General features: G+C 43.5%; 1 protein-coding gene across 2 annotated transcripts in view; it reads left to right on the top strand.

Annotated features, from left to right (window-relative positions):
• CREB3L2 (cAMP responsive element binding protein 3 like 2) overlaps positions 1-24,026 on the top strand; it is a 109,356-nt gene that overhangs the window by 17,933 nt on the left and 67,397 nt on the right. Inside the window, exon 1 of one of the 2 annotated variants that reach the window (XM_084809473.1) lies at positions 20,550-20,660. The exons of the other annotated variant lie outside the window; for it this stretch is intronic. Within the exon in view, the coding sequence (XP_084665599.1) occupies positions 20,634-20,660 (27 nt within the window). The 5' untranslated portion in view covers positions 20,550-20,633. Of the gene's footprint in view, positions 1-20,549; positions 20,661-24,026 lie in introns of those variants that run through there. 2 annotated transcript variants of the gene reach the window in all.

Here is a 24,026-nt window from a genome sequence, read left to right as displayed (position 1 = left end):
AACCCCCAAACCCTCCACAGCAGAAAAATAAGCCCGGCTGCTTTGGTGGGAGAAATGCTTTCATGTGAACTCTGTGTTGGGATTAGGAGAGGCCTGGGCAGGCCCAGAATAAGAAATATTGTGGAAAGAGGGCGTTGGTGTGTGTGTGTGTGTATGTGTGTGTGTGGGTTGGGAGGGACAGCCAGAACATTAAAAAAAAACAACCCAGGTAGTCTAAATGTTTAAACTTATTAACTGTCTGTATTACTGCTCAGTGGGGAATTGCATAGAATATTGCATACACACACCCCACCACATTTTCTCGAATACAAGAATGAAAATAAAATTTTCTTAATGAAAGCTGAAAATTCAGACAGGGGACCTGGGATATTCCTGAGGAGGGCAGGACTCAGAGGCCCATGTGGCTAAAGATCTGGGCATGGGATTTAGTCCTCTCAGCTGTGAACTCTCTTTAGGCCAGCCATCTGGAGGGCACCATGTTGGGCAAGGCTGCTTTAGGGCCAATCATACAGCCTTCACCCAGATCAGCCTGCCTACACTTTAAGATCAGCAACAGAGGCCTTTCTCACTTGCCCACCTTTGAGGACAGTTAGGTGGGCAAGTACATGAGAGCGGGCCTTTTCCGCAATGGCCCCACACCTCTGGATTGCGTTGCCATTGGAGGCCTGTCAGGCCCCATCACTGCAGGCTTTTAGGAGCCCCTGAAGACTTATTTGTTTACGTTGCCCTTCCTCTGATTATGTCTTAAACGCCGTTTCAGGGTTGTAGTTGTGACTGTAATGTAGGCTGTTAGTACTGTCTGGGCCAGATGTTTTATGCTGGTGTTCTTTTTTAATGAATGTTGGCTGTTTTATTACTGTGTAATAAAAGTTTTTTATTATGATAAATATTATGGTTGTCAGCCACCTTGGAAGGGCTCCTGCTCTGAAAGGCGGCCTAGAAATACTACTACTACTAGTGATGATGCTGGCATTCACATGGCCTTAGAGCCAATCATACTGATGGGCATGATGGGTGTTGTCAGTGACGGCTGGTGGCTCCAATGTCAGTGGGATGGTGAATCTGCTCCGAGTTTCAGTCAGAACCAGTCAGAACTCAGCTATCTGAGCATCTTGCTGGGTGCTGTAGTCCAACACATATAGAGGGTACCACACTGGATTGAGAAGGCTGCTTTAGGGCGAATCATACAGGCGACAGTCACATGTAAAGCATGGTTTAGCATTGTGAAAGGAGCCACAGTGAGCCTCTGGCTTTTGCACTCCCCACTTTTCTTGTAACAAGGAGGAGGGTTGGGAGCTTCCATTTTAGATTAACTGCATTACCCAGCCTAAGGGGGTTTGGAAGAAAAGACTGAGCTAGTTTAATCTTTGTTCTAGTTCTTGTTTTGCTATGACCTAGAAGAGTCACTGTTCTGATGTAATCAACTGTCTAGTCTGAAAGAGCCTTGTAATTCTTAGAAATGAACCAGATATTAATTGGATTCATTCCTCTATAACTGTGTGTGTTGATTAACTATGGAATGTGGAAGAAAGGCAGAAAGCAATTCCATACAGTAATTGCTTTTCACAGCAAAAAGACTGGAAATACAGGCAAATGATCCAAATGGATTTGGTGTGCACAGCTAATGTTGAATCAGGTGTGTGTGTGTGTGTGTGTGAGAGGGAGAGGGAGAGAGAGAGAGGGAGAGGGAGAGAGAGAGAGAGAGAGAGAGGAGGGGTGATGATTAAGTAGAGAACAGGAACTTGAAAAACAGCAGCATTGAAAGCAATTCAAGGTTGATAATAGATTGCACATGAACTTCTGTAATAGGAAATAGGTCTGAAAAGACAACACTGAAAAATTGCATACATACTTGAGTCCCTGATTCCCATGCTACTGAGAAATAACGGCTGTAATAGGCCTACCTTTTACCATCCGTCACGCTTCCATCCGTTAAGGCCAGGCTAAATTATTGTGCTACTGCATGAATAAGATATTGTGAAACTATATTTCAGATACCATTGGGAGTGGCTACTTTTGGCTTATTTGGATAAGCCTTGTGCAGTAATTCATATTTGGGGAAATCATATGGGACAATCTGGAAGATTATGATAAATCCTCTCCAATTAGTTGACTATTGTGTTCAGCTGGAGGTGAAAATGCCTGATCAAGCTTCTAACTCTAAAGGAACAAAACCCGAAATCAGCGTCTTTGAAATTGGGAGAGGGCATGTCACAAAAATTAAAAATACATCCAACACAAGGCTTAGTGGCCAGGCTAACTGAGGCCTTCAGTTTAACCAGCCTGTTTGCAATGCGTTATCTCCCTTGAACATTGAGAGATCAGAATGAAATGTAGTGTGCCTGTTCAGAACACCATTCTGTGCTTGAAGTTTGCACTCCACCTCGACTCCTTCACCCATTTTCAAAAAAGATGTATAATACATCACAGTGTAATATCTCCTGTGAACATTAATACATCACAATGAAACTTTGGATTATGCTTTGACACTTCCACTCTCCATTTGAAGCCCGAATTCCTGTTTGATCCATGCACCCGGTTTTAGGTGGAAGAAATGGCTTGTTTTTGACCTGTTTCAGGTTGACATCATAAAGGTTATTAACAGGTCATATCCACCTCCCTGGTAGGGCACTACACATAGTCCTGCAACAGGGTTTCGCCAATGGAATGGGGCGGAGGGAGAGAATCTTAATGTTAGGCTGTCCTTAAGGCAGAGTTTTGGACTACAACTCCCATAGTTCTTGACCATTGGTGAAACTGGCTGAAGCTTGTGGGTGTTGTAGTCCAAAACTTCTGGAGGGCACCAGGTTGACTACCCCTGTCTTAAGGACAGCCTCGCCATAAGACTCCCCCCCTCCTCAAATTCCATTGGATTCAGAGAAACACTATTACAGGCCTGTGTTTAGAGCCTTACCAGGAAGTGGTAGATACACCTGTTACTAACATTTATATTACCAATACCTGTGAGGGGGGCCTGAACTGCAAGTCAGAATTCAACAAGGCAATACAGCAATGATGCAGAACAAACTATTCCCTTTAGCACTGAGAGAACACACTGATGCTTGGTTTGACAATATCAGCTCAAGCCCTGCAGCCAATTTCGATGCAACGATCTATCGTGAAGCAAGGCCTGTCAAATGTACCTTACTACTTATTGTTTTGTCATCTGGATATTGAAGCTTTTGATCAGGCTCCACTTAAATACACAGTTATTGCCACAATCAGAAAGCTAGTAGACTTGTTCTTTTGAAAGATGGAAGGTGATATTTGTAGAGCTTTATGGAGATATTTGAGCGTTATATGATATGGAGATGTGGAGCGTTATACAACTCAGTGCTTGTATACTGTGCATAAGATTGCATTCCTATGCACACTTACCTAGGAGTAAGCCCCATTGAACCCTGTGGGATTTGCTTGTGGGGCGGCATGCATTCGATTGTGCTGCAAGAGTTTGAAGTGCTGTGTTTAGGCGATATTAATTTGTGCTCGAGGGTGAAACTATTCTTGTTCTGTCTAAGATTTCTGGAGCTGTAAATGTTTCTGTATTTGAATCCATGACATTTGACATTTTGCAAATGTAGCACTAATTTGGAAATCAGTTAAAGTGGTGTAAGGGAAACATTAAAAATGCATTGTTATGTCAGGTGTTCCAAAAGCACGCACGGAAATAAAATTAAGGCAGCAAGTGTTGGTTGTTGAGGAAAGGAGGTGGGGGAGAGAGACTGCCCTGATTAGTAACACAAAGCTGTTTTTCAGTTTCAGGTTTCTGCTAATTATATACCATGCAATTTTCAGTATTAAACTTGAGTTTCTGCTTCTGCTTTCCTGACATTGCAAAAATAGCCAGAGACAATCACATCCTAACTCACTGTGATAGTGAACTTGTGTAAGCGTTATATCAAGGTTGCATAACCTCAGACCTGGGGCCAAATCCAGCCCTCCTGAGGTCCCCATCTGGCCCTGCTGGATTCCCCAGATGGCCACACACCCTTCCTCTGGCTCCACCCCTTTCCCTCCAACCACTGATCATTTGGTGGTTTCCTGGATTTTGTGCAGATTTTTCCCCACTCTAAAAGGTTATAAAGCCCTACACGGCTTGGGAGCACAGTGCCTGATGGAATGCCTCTCCCGGCATTAACCGACCCATATGCTATGCTCTGCATCTAAGGCCCTCCTCCGAGGGAGGCTCGGAAGGCATCAACAAGGCAGAGGGCCTTCTTGGTGGTGGCTCCTCATTTATGGAATAACTCCCTGATGAGGCCTGCCTGGAGCCAACATTGTCATCTTTTTGGTACCAGGTTAAAACTGCCCTCTTCTCTCAGGCATTTGGCAGCGTAGAATGAATCTCTTGATTGTCTCTGGCTGATTGTTTTTGTTTAGATATATGTTGTTGCTGTTGTGTGTGTTATTTGTTCGATGTTATTACATGAATGGTTTTATATTTTATATAATGTATTGTAATGATTTTTAATTTTTGTGAACTGCCCAGAGAGCTTATGAATGAATGAATGAAAGAAAGAAAAGGTTGACATGCCTCTCCTAAGGCTTAGTTAGCGGCAGTGAGGGCTTTAAGCTACAATATGTTGGTATTTTTGGCCCCACCCCTTTTACATTTGTGCCTGCCCTTTTTTTGGCCTTCAGGCCAACCCACCACTAGAATTGGCCCCCAAGAGTTTCTACAAAATGGAATTTGGCCCTCAGCTGAAAGAAGTTCTGCATCCCTGCACTACACCACTTCAGACTGCAGGGGAGGCTCAGTTGAGGGAATCCTCCCCTACAAACACTCCTACACACAGAAAACCTCTACTTGGGGTCGGGGGAGAGAGAAGGGCTCTAGTCTAGCCTTCTCCTTGAATTGTTGGCTTTATATGTGAAGGGATGTTTGGCATTCCATCAAATGCCCCTCCTGCAGACTGAAGTGGTATGGCCCAGAAAAAGGTTCACCACCTTGGTGAGAACTAGGCTCGTTGCAGCAACGAGTGTGGTATGCGTTACCATTCCTGGTGGTAACTTTGGAGAAACTATTCCTAGCAGCTAGGGTAATAACTTCCCTGCCCCTAAATAAGTCTTCTGAGTCTTAACAGCATGACAAGCAGAAAAATGTGCCTGATCTCGTCTGATCTCGGAAGCTAAGCAGGGCCAGCCCTGGTTAGTATTTGGATGGGAGACCGCCTGGGAATCAGGCTTCCTGCATTGAGCAGGGGGTTGGACTCGATGGTCTTGTAGACCCCCTTCCAACCCTATGATTCTGTGATCTACGATCTATCATTTAATCTATTTGAGATCAAGCTGAACCATGCAACTGATGTTTTAATACTTGTGTGAGTTGCCTCAGGATTCGACTTTGCTCCAGAGTTTTACATCCAGCTTCACTGGAAGAAGGCAGCATTTAAATTTCATGCAGGCTTTATTTAGATAATCATTGCTGGCGTTGTTTCAGAACTGAGCTTTGGTCTTGGAAAAAACATGAAGCACTGTGACTCATGGCACTGAAATAAAAACCCAAACTGTGGAACTTAGCCGACTTCTAACAGAGGCTGTTTTAAGGGGCGAAATGACTGACACCACCCACTCCTGCCAAAATGGCCAATCAAAACTGGCTTTTTGCAGAGCCCATGCCATGCTCAACTGTGTAACTTTTCTTCTGCAGATCTGAGGATCGAAGGATTTCGCCTTTGTCGGATTGTGGTGCTGCCAGTTAGAATTAAAACACCTGCGCACACAAATCCATTATTTGCATCATGTTCTTTTCCGGTTTGAGGAGGAGATGTGTTTGACTGTGCTTCTCATCCAGGAGTTTTCTTGGGCACTGCATGCAGTCAGTCTGTTTGCAATTGATGATGTGATTTTCCATGGGAACCGGGCCAAATGGGACTGGACGAAATGCTTTAACACCCCCCCCCCCCCGAGATGGGGATCTGCATTTGTGTTTACTGGCCCTGTTAAGGGCCAATGAGCCAATTTATTTATTTATTTATTTTTGCAGGAATGTGTGTTTCGCCTCTTTTTGCGATGCATCTTATTCGGATAGCTGTATGTTCCTTTCTTTGATCTGCCTACCCCTGACATAGGTGAGAAGAAGTTTCACGACTGAAGGCACTATCTTTTTGTGTGTGTCTTCAATATCATAGCAAGACTTGGATGCTTGTGTCTCCACTTAATGGATGCCATAGCCCAGTTGAGAAGGCTTGCCTTCAAAGGACTAGATGTCGCTAAAAAACAAAGTCTGAGTTAATAAAGATAAATAATGGAAACAAGACAGACTTTACTGCACTTTTTAAAATGTTTACCCTTTACAGATTTTTAAGGGGAAACTCAGAACAAATGTAAGGAATAAATGGTACCATCTTTAGAAGTGTGAGGATCTTTCTCTAAATACTTTAATTCCTTGACTCACTCGGAGCTAAATAAAGCTTTTAGGGAATTACGCTTCTGCTTATTTGGACAGGAGGTATACAAATGTTTTCATATTTCAACATCTTTGTATATGTGAGGCTCCATAAATAGAAAATTTTATTCATTATATCTTTTCCTGTGAACTGTGCACCAGTCCCAGGAAAAGATTTCCTGCACCTTTGTTGGGAGAAATGTCTGACAGAACTTTGGCTGAGCAGATGTGTAATCTACTTGTAGATACAGATCCTTATGTAACTAATCAATAGCCTTATTTGCAGCAGCTTCTACAAAGATTAGAGCAAAGGTCCTAAAAACTGTTGTTGTAGATTGTGTACATGATGAACTGATCTGGGTGGCTTATTCAACCTTTTTCTTTTTGTGACTGTCTTCTTTTGGGGGTGGGGGGAAAAATAAGAACGTATGGTTATATGCCGTAAAATCAACTGACTGAATAAATAGCAAACTCTGTATTTCAGGGATGGGGAACTCTTTTTCAGGTGAGGCCTGTTGCCCAGGCTAATCTGTTGGGGGCTGCATATCAGTGATGGTGGTCAGGGCAGAAGCCAAACATGGGCTAGGCCACCCCCCCCCCTTGCTGCTAGCCCTTCTTTCTCTTCCTTCCTACCCATTGGGCTTCTAGAGGAGAAGCAGATTTCTCTTGCCAGAAATCTGAAGTGATTGCATTTAGTAGGCTACATAAAATGAAGCTGAAGCTCTTCTCTCAGTCCTGCTCTATTTGATCATGGATTCCTGTAACTGACAGAAGAAAGCCACTTTTTTACATGGAGTGAATTGCGTATGCATGCATCTGAAGTGACCGACATTGACTGCATTCAGACATTACAGAAATGAGTTTGGGCTTGTCAGTTTCCCCCTCCCCTTTCTTCGCCACAGTTGTGAGGAAAAGCTTGGAAGCTTTCACTTCCACTTTCAATTAACTGCACTATAGTGTTACGTCTGAACCCTAAACTGTGGATCATTTTAACAATCATTTATTGAGACAAGCCTGCTTCATAAACCAAGATTTGAAGCTGTGATGTTTCAGAAAACCATAGTTAGGACTAACCACAGTTTGTCTGGATTTGGACATAATGTTAAATTGCATTGTTAAAATGACAGCAAAAGCTTCCAATTTCCTCTTCACAGCTGTGCTGTAGGAGGAGAGCTTGAGGCTTGTTCATGTAATGATAAACCCATAGCTTATGTCCCCATGCAGCCATTAGGTGAAAATGAATGATCAAGAGTTGAGCGGGATACTATTTTGTCAATTTGCTATTCATATACTGCTTGGCACATAAGACACAATGTGGGTGGGGGTGGTGGCACAATTTTGATTTGTTGAGGGCAGCAAAAAACCTTGAGCTGGCCCTGAGTGACTTAACACTTCATAGAACTGAACAAGAGAAATGCTGGTTCTCCAGAGTCTGGTGCCATGGCTCACCCAAGATGTCTTGAAATATGAGCTTCAGGAAGCGCATTTATAAGATGGCCTAAATTAGCTGCACATGTTTACTGCCACCCAACCTCCCACTCAAAAAAAAAAAGACTAAACATTACAAGCTTTCCAGGTTGGTTGCATGGCAGTGGAGCAGTCCCTTTCTATTCCCAAAGTGAGACAGATTTTTATTTACTTATTTTACCCTCCCCAAAGTTCACAGTGACTTCTATAGGGCTGGCCTCCCATCCAGGCAAGGTTTATAGTGCCAGATTTGCTGAACTTCAGGAACAGAGCTGCGTTGTGGGCCTTCAGACCATCTCTGACAGGATACACTATGCATGTTTACTCTGAAATAAGTCCCCCAGACCTGGTTCACACAAATTGCCAATTAAGGGGTTGTTTAACCAATGAATTGGCAGAACCGTGCTGGAGCAAGTGAGCCTGCTATTTCTCCACACTTGTCACTTTGCATCAGTTTTCATAAACCACCCAGGAACACTGGTTCCTGTGTTGTTTGATGTGACTCCCATACCCGGAAGTCTCGGTTATCGAGGGACAAATGGTCCAGAGTTTTAACCAGCAACAAACCCTGGATTCAAACCCTGGGTTATTTGTTCCTCAGCAACCCAGAGTTCTGGGTTTGGATGTTTCATCAAAGAACACAGGAATGGGGTATTCCTGGGTTGTTTGAGAAACTGGATACAAAGTGGAAGCAGTGAGCAAGCAGGGGGTTGCAAGTCAGCGACCTCCCACGTGGCTCGGATAACCCATGGTTTAAACATCCCATGGGTTGTCGTTAGGTGGAAACCAGGCCACTGTGTTCAAATATTTAGGATTGCAGTATCTATCTATTTTCACCTATAATTTGTTTTGGGTATTACTAGTCAACTTCAGTATTGGAGATGACTTTATGCACCATACAAGTAACCTGTTCACAATATGAGAAAATGGATGATGTACCTTGGAGGATATGCTCAGGCATCAAAATAGCAAATGTGGTTCAATGTAAGCAAGTGTAAAGTGATGCACCTTGGGGCAAATAATCACAATTTCACATATAAGCTGATGGGATCTGAGCTAGCAGCGATTGACCAAGAAAGAGATCTTGGGGTTGTGGTGGGCAGCTCAATGAAAATGTCGACCCAGTGTGTAGCTGCTATGAAAAAGGCAAATTCTATGGTAGGCATAATTAGGAAAGGAATCGAAAAAAACCTGCCAAGGTCATATTGCCCTACACAAATCTATGGTGTGACTGCACTTGGAATACTGGGTATAGTTCTGGGCACTGCACCTAGAAAAGGATATTTTAGAGTTGGAAAAAGTGCAGAAAAGGACAGCTAAAATGATCAAAGGGCTGGAGCAACTTGCCTACGATTACAGCATCTGGGGCTGTTTAGCTTAGAGAAAAGGAGAATGAGCGGAGACATAATAAAGGTGTATACAATTATGCATGGTGTGGAGAAAGTGGATCGGGAGATATTTTTCTCCCCCTCTCATAATACTAGACCTTGGGGTCATCCCATGAAGCTGATTGGTGGGAGATTCAGGACAGATAAAAGGAAGTCCTTCTTCACACAGCGCATAGTTAAACTATGGAATTTGCTATCACAAGATGTAGTGGTGGCCACCAATTAGGATGGCTTTATAAGTGGGTTGGGCAATATCATGGAGCATAAGGTTATCAATGGCTACTGGTCCTGATGGCTATATGCTACCTCCAGTATCAGAGGCAGTTTTCCTAGGTATGCCAGTTGCTGGGGAACATGAGTGGGAAGGTGCTGTTGCACTCATGTCCCACTTGTGGGTTTCCCGTAGGCAGTTGGTTGGCCGCTGTGTGAACAGAATGCTGGACTAGATGGGCCTTTGGTCTGACTCAGCATGGCTGAGCTTATGATTCTGTTTCTTTTTTTGGCAAATACTTGAGCTTGTAGTTTACACAGTGAATATTCCTGCCATCTCTAATGGCGCAGTATTGAGAAATGGAGTGAGTGAGTAAATGGAATCTTACATGCCAGAGAAAATAAAGGAGGGCAAGCGCCCATCTAGAATAATAAAGCTTGGCATTGGTCACTTGCAGCTGTGCATCTTTAGAGAACGTGTTGGGACTTCATTCTGAATTTGCATCCCCCCCCCCCCCAGTCTCAAACCTCACACTCTTTCACAGGCAGTCTGAAAAGTGTTACTTCAGAAAGCATGCATTACAAGTTTAACTGGTGCAAAGAAGCCTGAGAATCCGGGATTTTCTTCCCTTCCCTTCCCTTCTCTCTCTCTCTCCCTCCCTGCAAGAGATTAGGTGAAACATTTAGTCCAGACTTGTTCTTCTGGCTAAGAATCTGCCCTAGGCAAGGAGGATCCAGGAGGCTTAATGGATAAAAGGGGAGGAATGAGCCCCATCTCCATCCCTGTTGAACAAATGACACCAGTTCAGACCATTTGGTATGTTTGCACATGGGATTCAGGAATGATCTGCATCCTTCATAGACTAGAGATGCAAACCTCAGAGAGACTTGAAGAAAGGTGTTCCAACCCTGCAGCAGTTAGCAGCCTGAGCATAGGAAATATGATGATTAAAGTCAGACTATTTTCCATGCGACAGAGTATTCTTTACTCTGTCAGTGGCTATTCAGGGTCACAGGCAGAGGTCTTTACCTTCACCTGCTCGCTGGCCCTTTTAGCTGGAGATGCCAGGGATTGAACCTGGGACCTCCAGCATGCACAGCAAGTGCTGTAACACTGAGCTAAGGCTTAACATTTTTGCTGGAGCTATGCCTTCTTCCCCTAAGCTCTTTTGCACCAGACATTTAGGAAAGCAACTTCGCTAATACGCCCTACTTTCCCCTCAAACTCTGTCTCAGCCCCATCTCTGGCTGGATGGGGTAACTGACTTCTGGGGCATGTGGGTGAACATAAAAAGAGCATAGGAAGGGCGTGCTCCTGGTGGTTCCACATGGTCCTATGGCCCAATTGGAGTCCATCAGGAGAAGAGCCTTCAGCATGGTGGCCCATTTCCTATGGAATTCCCTGCCTTTGGAGCTCAAACAGGCACCAACGTTGTGTTGCTTTTGGCGCCTGCTGAAAACATTGTTATTTCAGGAAGACTTCCTTGAGTGACTGGCTGTAGTTTTATCAGAACTCTATTTCTTTTTAAAAATAGTAATTATTTTAACATAATTTTTATTCTTTTATCCTATCCGCTGTTCACCACTCCAAAATCTTTGGATATGGAGCGGTATACAAATATTGTAAATAAAATAAATAATAAGTAAAAGAAAGTAAATGCTGGTTTAGACCAAAGGCCTAGTTGAGTGTTGTATTCCCTCAGTGGCCAGCAAGATTCCTTTGCGAAGCCCCCGAGCAGGGCGGAAGCACAACAGCACCCTCCCGTTAGTGTTCTCCAGGCACTGGAATTGAGAGGCATGCTGTTCCTGAGCCCTAGGAACTCATTTGAATGTTCCCATCCTGAATACTGTAACTGGCCCAGTACACAACATTTTGTACTAAACACAGAATGGCTTCCCGGTCTTCCTGGTGAGAAGAGAGCCTACTGGCATTGCAGCGAGGCAAAACAGGAAAGCTACAAAGATGTTTACCCATGCAGTTGCCTCCCAACATTTCTCAGTGGAATAATTGCTATAACTCTTTTGGTTAAATAGCTATAGAAGGCAGAGGTTGCTGTAATTGCATGTAAAAATAATACGTTGTGTTTGTCCATAAAAACAACAGGATACTGGAGTACCAGCTTCTCTGCAGCATGGATGCTCTGCAACAGTTATCTCCAGTTTATTTAAGGTTTGCTGCCACCAACTTCTCTATTCACCCTAGAACTGGAATGAGGAGAACCCTGATATCTACAGATTAATTACCTGGGAGGGACAACTCTTAGCAAACTCTGCCCAGGTGACTGCCTAGGTCCAAATCTGTTGACTCCTTACCTTCCTTTGGGCCAGGCCTATAACATGGAAAGAGCAACCTGGCATGTGGGGAAATTATCCTTGGGATGTCACCCCCAGATTCCAAATTATAAACCATCAGATAACATAGAAAAGAAATAATTTTTAAAACCCCCACCAGGTTTACTCAATAAATATCCCGCTGTAGTTCTAACAAGTTGCTTTGACTTAGAGTCCTGCATTGAGCAGGGGGTTGGACTTGATGGTCTTATAGACCCCTTCCAACCCTACTATTCTGTGATTCTAAGAGGGTTCTACTATTGGGCAGTATAGAAATGCAATACATAAATGTACTTGCCCACAGCAAAGATCAGCCATGAATTCAAAGATGGCAAAAAGATGTCCAAAGGGCTGACAAAGGCTTCGGTTTTACCCCTTTGAAATTGGAGAAGGGGGTTAATGGGGTGGGGTCGGGATGAAAATCAACCAAGCGGGAGTGACTAGTATCTTACCGAATGAGCTTTTTATCTCCACAAGGAGATGTGAGGCTGGTCTCACATTTTTGTGGATTTGTATTTTTATCTTGTATTTTAGATACTTTATATTCTCTGCATTTTAAATTGTGTATTTTGTTATGAGCTACTCCAGGAATCCTTTTGAAGGGAGAGGTTTAAATACCTTATATCAGCCTTCCCCAACTTGGTGCCTTCCAAATGTGTAGGACTTTAACTCCCATCAGCCCCAGGCAGCATGGGCAATGGTCAGGAATGCTGGGAGTTGTAGTCCAAAACAACAGGAGAGCATCAAGCTGGGTAGGGCTGCCTTATAAAAGTAAAGTAGTGTTAAAACAGTCTATTTGATAACTTGTCTGGCTGCCATAGGTGAGCAGGAGTTCCATGCAGGCAAGTGAGCCGGCTGGCAGAGGAAGATGGATCACTTGTTCTCTCCTCTAACAGTCCACTTGGTTTCTGTGCTAGCTGCTTGAGAAGAGAAGGTAAGCTCTTTCTCCTGTAACAAGCATGGAAACCAAGCAGGCTGGTTGCGGAGGGACAGATCACAGATCCCTCTGTCCCTCTTCTATCCACCTGCTCAGTAGAAGGCATTTTTTCTTACTAACCTGTGAAGAGGCAAGTAGGCTGCATTTCTATGCTGGCTGTAGAGGAAGTGGCTTCTGTTCTTCTGTGGCTAGCATGGAAATGCAGGTTACTAGCCTCTTAGTAGGCTAGTAATTTTTTTTTTGCAGGCTTATTTACAAGGCTGCTTTAAAAATGCTGCTGTGTTATAGTGTATAATATAAACTTTAAAATGTTTCATTACCTACTGTTGCTGTTCCTTCCATTTTGCTCATATGTTACTCATAAGGTCCTAAAACAAAAATGGAAGTCTAGTTTTTTTAAATATATGATTGCACTTGCAGAACAGTATCATTAGAGTCTTTAAAAAAAAAACACCCACAAAACTATGCTATACAGATGGCAAAATAAGCAAAGTTTCTGGGTCATCCAGGTTATTATTATTTTTTAATCAGTTTCAGACCAAAGAGTCATAGGAGTCTCCTAGTTGTCTGAGAATAGTCTACTCTCTGAGGGAAGTTTTATAAAATTTCCCCTACCAGCTGTGGGTTTCTTTTTTGTAATTAAGAAAAAATGCAGGCCAGCTGAAATACTGGAAGGGAGAACATACAGTTATAAGGAGGTATGCTTGCCGGTTGTGAGACATTCCTTTTTTGCTGGAGGATACAAGCATTGTTTTATGTTCCTTCTGGAGACCCGCCAGACCTTCCTCCCCACGGAATGTGTCCTGTCTAGTCTAACAGTCTAATGACAGGAGGTGGTGTCGGAAAGGCATTCTAGGACTTGGGCTCCAATATATTTTTCTTTCCATGTAAGGGGAGCGGGAAATAAATAAATAAATAAATAAATAAATATTTGGAGAGGCCTGATTTGTTGTCATGTCTCCTTTTCCCTTGGTAGTGATTTTAAGGGGGCTGAAAATGTCTCCCCGGCTCTCAAGTGGGTTTCATTGTGGGCTTGTGCTGAATGTCTGAGGCAACCAGTTTGTATCATACCATCTCGCCCAGCAGGGCTGGCCCCAGACATTTTGGTGCCTGAAGTGAAGAACAAGATGGCACCCACTCCCATTCCATGAGCAAAAGTGGAGTGGACTGGCAACTGAATCTTTCTTCAACACTTGTGATTGGACAGTGTCCTCTGCCACACCTAAAGGCAGCAGGCTAGCACACAACTCTGCCCTCCATCACCTTGCTGCCACGTACCAGCATCTGCCTCCTGATCCAGCTGCCTCACTATGCCTAATGGTGGGGCCAGCCCTGTAGCCCAAGGGTGGACAGACTTCAGACTTACGGGATCTGCTTTGTGTGTTGTTGTTTTTACTAGAACACTGGGATCCATCAGCCACAGCCTAGCACAATAGATACACACTTAGAATTAAAGAATCCTGAGCCCAGGGCTTTATTTTGAGTCTCAGAACTGAATGGAGCTCACAGTCCATCCACACAAAAATCCAGTACTGGCTACCCTAAGCCAGGGGTCCACAACCTTTTTGGACCCATGAGCACCTTAGGGAATTTGATAAACCACTGTGGGCACCACCACAAAATGGCTCCCATGGAGGATGTGGCTAGTCACATAATGGCTGCTGTTGGGCCTGCCTTGTCAAAAGTGAGCTAAAGAGGTGGCAGGGGGGTGGGAGAAATAGTGAAGAGCATGGGAGGGAGGGGGAAACACGAAGGCAAAGGGGTAGAGAAAGAGCAAGGATAGAGGCTAGGAGGGGGAGAAACAGTGAGCTAAAGAGGTGGGGGGCAGAAAGTGAGGCTGGAAGTTGGGAGGAAGGGGGAAATAGCAAGGCAGATAGGTAGCGAGGAAAGAGCAAGGCTAGAGGCTTGAAAGGTAGAGAAAGAAGACCACCCTAACATTTTCCAAGGTTTTTTAAAAAAAAAAAACATCTGAAGGGGGCAGGGAGCGGAGAGCTTTGTGGTTGGGGACCTCGGCCCTAAGCTTTCTTCATTTCAGCAGTATACATAATGTGTGTGTGTGTGTGGGGGGGCATTTTGTTGTGTTGTTGCTAAAGAATTGGGAGCATATGCTCTAATACTGAGCTACCGTTCTCCATTTACAATGTGGAAATTCACATGGTTGATTTTTTGAAACTAACTTAAAAAAAACCCCTATCCAAAGATAGTTTCTTCATATGGCTCACGTTCTTTATTATATTTTTATATTTATCAAAAACTTGAGTTTTATGTGCCCAGACCGGTGTAATCATTGCTGATAATGCAAGTTATATGCATATTCCACATGCCTCCAGTTGGTGCTGACCCACAGTAAAACTTTGTCCCATGGAACTTTGATTATAAACCATCACTCCTACTACTTACTAGTATTATCTTTGGTGAAATGCACACACCTATTTTTTATACTCTTTATTTACTCACACTAGAAGTAGCAGATCAAGAAGCCTTTTAGTTACAGAGAGCACAGTGGTGTGTGTTTTCTGTACTGGATACAAAGTTCATTCTTTGTGCTTGAGCATGAGGGGTATTTTTTAAAACCAAAGTTGTAGTACTTGCATTTTTAGTATGGGGGAGGGAAGGTAAACTTTGCTGGGAGGCATAGAATCAACCCAAGCATTCAAAAATGGTTGGGTGTGCTTTTGTGGTAATCCAGTCTGATACTCAAATAAGCGGTTGGACCATGATGGTCTCCCTCCTTGGTGGGAGTTGGGAAACCTGTAGTGACTTGAGTGAGTAAATGGAGAGGCAGAATTTATGAGCTGGAGAAGCCTGTTCTCTATCCAGCATGAATGACTAATCATGATATCACAGTGATTCTAGCACATGCACACTCCAGTGATTTTTCTTCCTTCCAGCCAGCTGTGTATGGAATCTGAAGTTTTTTCTAGCGATGTCATGGAGAAAGGCAAAAACTTGTTTACTAAGATGCCTTAAGGGGAAAGAAAGAGGAGAACATGAGCATGGTGTTAGGCTATTTAAATGGCCCTACCATTTGGCAGGGTGAGGAAGCTGCCTCAGGCCACAGATTCCGGGGAGGCGGTGGGCAGCGGTGAGTTGTTGGAGCTGTGTGTGCTATGTTGCCTGCCCTGTGACCCCCTCAACTAGCTTGCTGTCTTCAGGTGAAGGATCGCTAGTTTGGAATTAAGATTCAGCTGTCACTCCAGTCAGCTTCTGTATAGGTCAGCCTTGTTATCCTTCACCTCAGGCAGCAAAATGTCTTGTTTACTCAAGCGGTAACCACATTCTTCACAGGCAGGCTCTCTCTAGCTCGGTTCATGTATAATGGTTGAACCATGGGGTGACTGTTAGGACTGTCCTCAAGCTCCACACGTTCCCTCCTTGTGTGTTCAGTTTCCGTCCCTCACTTCCTGAAGTGGGCAAATCTCAGTTTATCCAGTTTTGAGGCAATGGCAAACTGTGGCTTGCACAGATCATAGTTTGCCTCCAAACCAGAATCTGAAACCTACTACCAACCATAGTTCCTGGTTCTGGTGTTGAGGCAGATCGTGGTTTATGCAAACCAGCTTTCGATGTTATGGCAAATGAGGGTTTGCCCAAGTCAAGAAGTGTGGGATGAAATCTGAGCACGCAGTGGGAGGAGGGAGTGCATGAGCCTGAGGCCCAGTCCCAACATCCCAAACTTAGTTTGGCTGTTACATGTGTGAGCTGAGCTTTGTGTCAGTAGCATGTGTTTCTCATGGGGTGGGGGAGAAATACGGTATTTGTGTAGTGGATAGGAAGTTGGAATTAGGTCAAACTACACGCTACTTAAAATACTTAGGTCGCAATCCAATGGCTGCTAGACAGTGTCTAGATGGCCATAGGATTTTTTGTTTTCTGGGAACTGAGCTCGGAGTCAGCGCTCAGAGTCAGCGCTGGGATCCCCTCTGCACTGTGCCTGCCCTGCATTGGATAGTCAGTCGCTTCCAAATTCGGAGGCAGCCGACTATTTCCATAGGATTGCACCCATGGCTAGTAGACAGCTTTTTTTTCTTACTCAAAAGTAAGTGTGGGGGACCTGATTTGGACTGGGACACTAGTGGGTGGAGGAATAGGAAGGCTTTTAACCCTTTGCCCCCACTGTGGTCCCCATCTGGATCAGGGCTCTCACACCTGCAGTTTGCATTGTTGAAAAATGATCCATTGTTTTCAAATCAGATCAAAATGCTCTTTTTTCCCCTTAATCTCAGTCTTTCCCCTCATCCGTTTTTGAACTCTCCTTGCAAGTTGAGCTTCCACCAAAAGGGATTTAATTGCCCTTGTTTATGTTGCTACTGTGTTTTTAAATTGCTTTTCCAAAGCAGTGAACAATAAAATCATTGTACAATTTATAAATCATAGCAATAGAATTACAAACAGCAAAACTGTAATTGTATCTTGCTCTCCCCTTCTGACTTAGTGAAGTGTGAATATAGCTGGTCAGGAACAACGGACAATTCTGCTTAATAATGCTGGGACTGAACCCAATCGATCTGTACTGTGCCCTAGCTTGGTACACCAGATCAGAGGTAGGCTACCTCATGCCCTCCAGATGTGCTGGACTACATCTCCGGTGAACTCCAGCCAGCATGGCCGGTGGTCAGGAACCCTGGGACTTGTAGTCCCAAACATCTGGAATACATTGGGTTGCCCACCCGCTGCACTGGATGCATGCCATTCAGTTGTGTAAGCGGCTCTGCAGACTAGTTGTGATTTTGACCCCGTATATGCACTCAGGAGTTGTCAACACTTGGTCATCCCACACCATGTTTTTTTTTTTTTTATCTGAGTGGTGTAATAGCATATGTCTTCTTCCTGGCACTCTGTATCTGTGGATACTGATGACATGGCCTTAATCTGTAGTATTTAAAGACAAAGGATTTTCCACGATGGTAGCACGACAAAATAGCTTGCTCCTTGGGATAAGCCCGGTGAGGCCAGACTAACCCATTGTGCAAAGTACTCTGCAGAGTGGAGCTTCAACTAAACAGGCTGGGACAATTCTCAGAATGCCAACAGTTTACTTATCCTGGCTAAATCATTTGCAGTGAACATGTTCTGCAACTTTAGGAGCAATGGCCGTTTTCCTAGCTGTGTGCAAATCTTAAAATGCCATTTATTTATTTATTTATTTATTTATTTATTCATTCATTCATTCATTCATTCATTTCATTTCATTCATTTCTATACCGCCCAATAGCTGAAGCTCTCTGAATTTCTCTAGGTTTAGAAAAAGGCCATGCTTTTTTTACCGAGGTAGATTTCAGGAGTTTGACAATCAGCACAGGGTGGAGTGAGGAGAGGCAGGGATCGGAATGTGCTGCAGAAATCAGAGATAAAATGGCGCCACAAGATATAATTTTACACTTGGGTCTCATATCATATTAATCTAGTCCCAATCTTAAGTGTCAATTAGCCATAAAACGAAACCACTTGTGATTGTACCTTTTTTTTATGATTCTGGCAATAATTGCATCTTTATTTTCAATTCTGCCTCCCCTTTTTGGATCCTGTCCTGTTGGGCTGTACAGTGTGTTTACAGTTTGTGCGACTGACTGGTACTCTTCATGCATTACGCATGCATCTCTCTCCTTCACAGTCAGCAGATTTGAGGTTAAAGGCTGCTCTGAGTTCCAAACATGTCTGGAATATTCCCCAGTTGAATGTTCTGTCTTTTGCCAGTCCAGATGGTGTGTAGCAGAATACACTCATAAGGAGGCAAAAGCTATCCTAGTTTTAAATGGAAAGAAGAAGGGGGGGACCACCCAGGGAATAGCAAAAGGCCTCGCATGGGAATTAGGTATAAACAGTCAGCTGCTGCCCTGCTCTTGCTTCCCTCCTGCTTCTTCTGCTCTGGTCCTTGCCTGAGGCCGGTTCTGAGAGTTGGATGGAGGAAAAGACAAAACACTGGCTGCTTAGCAACAGCTGTGTGCTCACCTGGACTGAGAAAGCCCAGGTTGGCCTGGTACATGCCAAAATTTTTTTTTAGAAGGAAGCAACGCTACCCCTGAAACTCTCCACCCTATCAGAGAACTTGGGGGGACCAGTTCACCAGACTTTTCCGCTGAGAGGAGAAATTCTCCAACTGTTCGTTGGGAACGGGGCCTCTCCATTAGCTGTGGCGGTAACACACTTCTTCCTTTTCCCCTAAAGTTGGTTTGTTTTCTGCTGCTGCTACAAATAGCACTCGTAGCAACTGTATTGCCAGCTTGGCCACCATCTTCCATGGTGCCCGAGAGCTGGCAGAGGTCTTGGCCATTGTGGGTGAGAAATGGAAGCCTCGACAAAGAATGGTAGAGAATATTCTGAGAAAATTCTGCAAAGTGAGCCTCCTTTTTCTACCTGGGTGACAAAAAAGAAAATCTCATTTTTCTCCCCTAGAGAAATGTCTTCCGAGAAATTTTGGCACAGCTCTAATTAAAACCATGCAAGCATGTGTGTGCTTTTTTCTTCTCCCCGCTTCACTTCAAGTTTAAGTAAAAAGTTATAATCTCAAAGAATCTTCTGCATCTCTACTTGCTAGGAGAACAGTTTTGAGTAGGAAGGCGTCATTTCCCTTGGGTATAAGAAACCAGGGCTAATATCAGAGTTGGTTGGTAGGTAGGGAGGTAGGACTGATGTATTGTGTTAGAGAAAGCCAGTAATGCTTAGAAATTTCAGCTAGAAAAAGTGAGATGAGATATTGAAGGTGTTACTGCTCAATGATTCACCTATATAAAAACAGACCTTTTTTGTGAGTATGGAAGTAACTCGCTTTCATTGACAGGCTGTTAATGCAATTCCAGGCTGCAGACTTCTTGCTGACCGTAGTGCTGAAACAGGATTCATAATAGCAAGAGCCTCAAAAAAGAGGTAATAAAACTTAGGATTTATGTAGCACTTGGGAATATTCATATGGTCTGCATAATCATGTCAGTGATCTGTACAACAACCCTGTAAGTTAGGTCTGTTTTATTCTAAGGAAGAAGCTGATTCCCCCAGTTCTACTCCATTATTATTCTGCTCTTCCTTTATACCCAGCATTTCACTCTGGTTATTTTCTGAGAGTCCTCTATAAAATTGATGAAATGCCCTCCACACCTATTCTGTAACTGTGAATGGATGGTCAAATGCGGGAAGGGGGTATTTCATCTCAACTCTGTCTCTGGCATTTGGGTAGCACAGGGGTTTGGTGCTACAGTCACCGGTTTTGTACTACAGTAGTACCTCCCACGCATCCATTTGGGCTAGCGGCAATCGGTGTTGGGACGAGTGTAGTCCTCGTGTGAATTGTGAGTGACCCAGACATTGAGTCAGTACGTCTGGGGTAAACACTGTCATTTGTAAATGTTGGGTGAAGTAATCTTATACTGTCAGAAGCAAGTACAAACCCAACCCCAAATGAATTGTAGCAAATATTTTTAAAGGAAGTTTGTTATGTTTTTGTGGGTGCAGTGTAGGAACATGGAAACAGGGCTAAAGGGAGCAGAAATTCAATCCCACCCCAAAGCAAAGCACACATATACAGACACATGAACCCACACCACCTCTCAAGAGAAACCATCATAATCCGGGCTATAATGTGCCATAAGCAGAGAGAAAAAACAAAGTGGATTTAGGGCTAGTTTTATGGACAAGCAATCCAGGTGACTGTCTAGGGGCATTGAGCTTGTGGGTGTCTGTCAGGGGTTATTTACTCAGCTGTCTACCCTATTCAGCTATCTACAGCTGCAGCAAATAAGGCAAAAAGTTTGTTTTCCCTTCTAAAAAGTGGCAATACTTCCCTGTGTGCCCAATATAGTGTTAATCTTTGTTTTTTTTTTTGTTTTTTTAAAATGCATTTATTCGTGGGAAAATTTACAGCATCAGTGCCTACTCAACAAATGGTGAACATGTGAGTGATTTGGATATCGCTGATATGAAAAAGTCCAATGTCCGGAGATTAGTAAGTATCAAGGTTGTGAAATGGACTACAAGTGTAATAATAGAAGATATTTAAAAACTGAACAGCTGGAAAGGTGGGCGTTTTGGTCTAGGGTCTCCTGGCACCAGGGCTTCCCTTTTTGGTGAATGGTTTCTCAATTCCTGGCCTGTTGTGGTTCCAACTGCTATGGCATTCCAGCTGCAATCCTTAATATATATGTGTGTGGGGGACAACTGGCCTTCTGAGTTGTTGTTTTTCCCCACAATTAGCCTTAGGTTGAATCTTCTGTGACCAAAGTCATTATTACTAGAACAATATGGGCAAGGAAATGCTGGAGGACTTTGTTCTTTAATAATTATATTGAATTGTAAATTGCAGCTGATTTTATTGTCTTACACTGGACTGCTTGGCAAACACGCTAACCTGGTTGTTGAGAAGTTTAAGAGAAGCTCTGGAAAAGAGCGGGCATCTTTCTCTGTATATTAAAAAATAAGCCTGAATGTTCATATATCCAGGTTATGAGTTATTAAATATTAATATTAAATAAGATTATGAGTTATTACATATTAATACTCAATAAGAGTTATTAATAACTGGGTAGTGGCAGCCTACCTCTGAGGTAAATAGACAAGGGTGTCTTGCAACATGTCCTGCCTCGCAGGGTGGAGGTGCAGGCGATTCTGATTGTCACATAGGAGCATAGGACGCTGCCTTACACTGAGTCAGACCACTGGCCCATCTAGCCCAGTATTGTTGACACTGACTGGCAGCTGCTCTCCAGGGTTTCAGGCAGGATTCTTTCCTTGTCCTACCTGGAGAAGCCAGGGATCAAAACTGCTGCATACAAAGCATGTGCTCTATCACACTGAGCTACGGCCCCTCCTGTGCATACTGGAGGACTTAAGGCAGCAATCCTATAAACACCTAAACTCAGTAGAAATTACTTCTTAGTAAACATGCATAAGATTGTGCTGTAAGAAGCATTATCAGCAAGTTGTCCAACTGATTTGTAGGGAAACCTTCAGAGGTTATTACTGGTCATCCATAGCAGCATTTGTTGTTTGAGACAAAAGTGAGGCCCAGATTATACATTATTCACATCTTTAGTCCTTGAGTGGATTTTTTAAAGAGCAAGTGTGTATCCCCCCATCCCACAAACCAGATCAAGACCTTCCCCCCCTTTGTCCCCACCGTGGTCTTGATCTGAATCGGAGGGGGTATGCCTGCTATTTGCAATGGGAGAAAAGCTGCCAACGGCACCCTCCCCTTATCCATGACTGCTATTTATTTTAAAAAGAATGACTGCCATGGAAGAGCTAAAGGCATGAATAACATCATGTCTAGTTTGGCCCTGAGTGACTCTTCCTTTGTAGAACGATGCAGTTGAAGGATTACTTGAGAGTGTGATTGCAAAGCTTGAGTTTTAATTTAAAGATAGTAATTGCAGGATGTGTTCCTTCTGCTAGGGATGGGTGAGGAATTTGTTGGGTTCCCATTTAAATGTGCATGAAAACGCGTATGGATTTTCATGTGAACTAAAAGGAATAATAATTTAAAATCCAGGGTGGAAATGGGACAGAATGAATTTAGCAGTGGAAAAATGAGAACCTGAGCGAAATCAAGCTTGACAGATTCTTGCTAAATTAAAACACAGTTCCAAAGTTGAGAAGCATCTTTTCCCCACTTCTAAGACCAGTGGTTTTCCAAGAGACCCAGTTTCTCAACCAGTACTCTCCCCACCTACAGCCCAGACAGTAGTATTCTTGGAAATAATAGGATAATTTTGCTCATCAAATAGTGTTCCCCACGCAAAGCAAACATTGGTTAAACAAACAATACACCTTGTATGTATACTGAGGCAAACTCCAGCTTGCAGCAATTCTGTGTTAAGCCTCTCAGCAATCAAAACTAAAAAAAAAAAAGGTCATAGGGAGCTGCCTTAAACCGAGTTAGACCATTGGTCCATTTGGCACTGACTGGCAGTGGCTGTCCGGGGTTTCAGGCAGGATTCCCTATCTGGAGAAACCAGATATCAAACTCAGGACCTTCTGCATGCAAAGCAGCTTCTCTGCCACTGAGCTATGGCCCCTCCCCATAGGTCACACAGACCTCTTATATTAAATATCAACCCAGATCTACTCCACAAACTTGTTGAAGCTGCTTGTGTCAATTCAAAGTAAATGTTTTAAGAGTGTAGCTATTTTGCAGAAAAATATGATCATGATGATGTAGCTGGTCGTGAATGCTAGTGTGGATTCCAACATAAATAGTGTTTTATTATTATATATAGGGTGTTGTTTTCAGATAGCCAAGTGGAAACGGATCAGGTTAAAAATGGTAGGAATGCTTGCAACATTGAGGCTGCCTATATATACTTACCTGGGAGTAAGCCCCATTGAATTCAGTGTAGCTTACTTCTAAGTAAACATGTATAAGAGTGCACTGCATGAATTATATCTGTGGGTAAGGAAGAAAAATCCATAAGGGGTTATTCCTGAAGGGATTCAGTTCAGGCCTTTACTTACTGTGAAGTTTAGCATGATTCATACATTCCGCCCAGTGGCTTTTGCTCTTGTGGGAAGAAGGTGGGTGGTGCCTGGAATCCCATCAAGATAAAACAGTAAATCACATTAGCTAGCTGGCTAGCTATGCAGTGAGTGAAAGCCAGCTAGAACTCTTTCTATGTGTTTGTGTGCGTGTACACTGATATAGATGAAGGTCCCAAGGCATGGTCTGAAGGCACATGAGGCAGCCACCTTGCTGAAGCTAAGCAGGTCAGGGCCTGGTCAATGCTTGGAGGAGACCACTTGAGAACCATATGTAGCCTCCTTGAGTTCCACAGTTGAAGAAAGGTAAATGTAATACATAACATAAATTAAAAATAAATTAAAAAAATCTGTGACTGAGGTCCAGTTGATGACACCTTAATTGTAACGTAAAACATAGTTTGCAATCAGCCAGCAAGCCAGAATCAGAAATTTAGAAGTGGATTGGGGAGGAGAGAGGATTGTCCCCCACTTTGTGTGGAGGTGCAGTATGAAGTTGGTGACAAGGGAAAGAGGGAAGGGTCCTGGCAGCCACAAGTTTTGGTTTGGCTACCAAGGCCACCCAAAAATGGTGGACCCCAGCAGTTCAGTCCAGCAGGTAGGAATTGTATCCAGCATTCAGACAGATGGTATACTAAAGCTCCATCATGGAAAAGGTGGTGGGGTATCCACATCCTAAAAATAAGAGTGGGGTGAGAGTGCAGACCCAGAAAAGGAGGGGCTGATACACACTTGGGTCCTTGTGGAGGGGCCTAGAGCATTGGTGCCAACCTGTGTCACCGGCCACATAGCCATGTTGTCCTACTTTACAGTTCTCTATTTGAAGGTATCCTCTATTTCA

This window comes from Heloderma suspectum, chromosome 7, assembly GCF_057233095.1.
Source record: "Heloderma suspectum isolate Gila_16-S chromosome 7, 16-S_ref, whole genome shotgun sequence".
NCBI lineage: Eukaryota > Metazoa > Chordata > Lepidosauria > Squamata > Helodermatidae > Heloderma > Heloderma suspectum.
The sequence above is the reverse complement of the archived record's forward strand: the minus strand, read 5'-3'. Positions and strand labels throughout refer to the sequence as shown.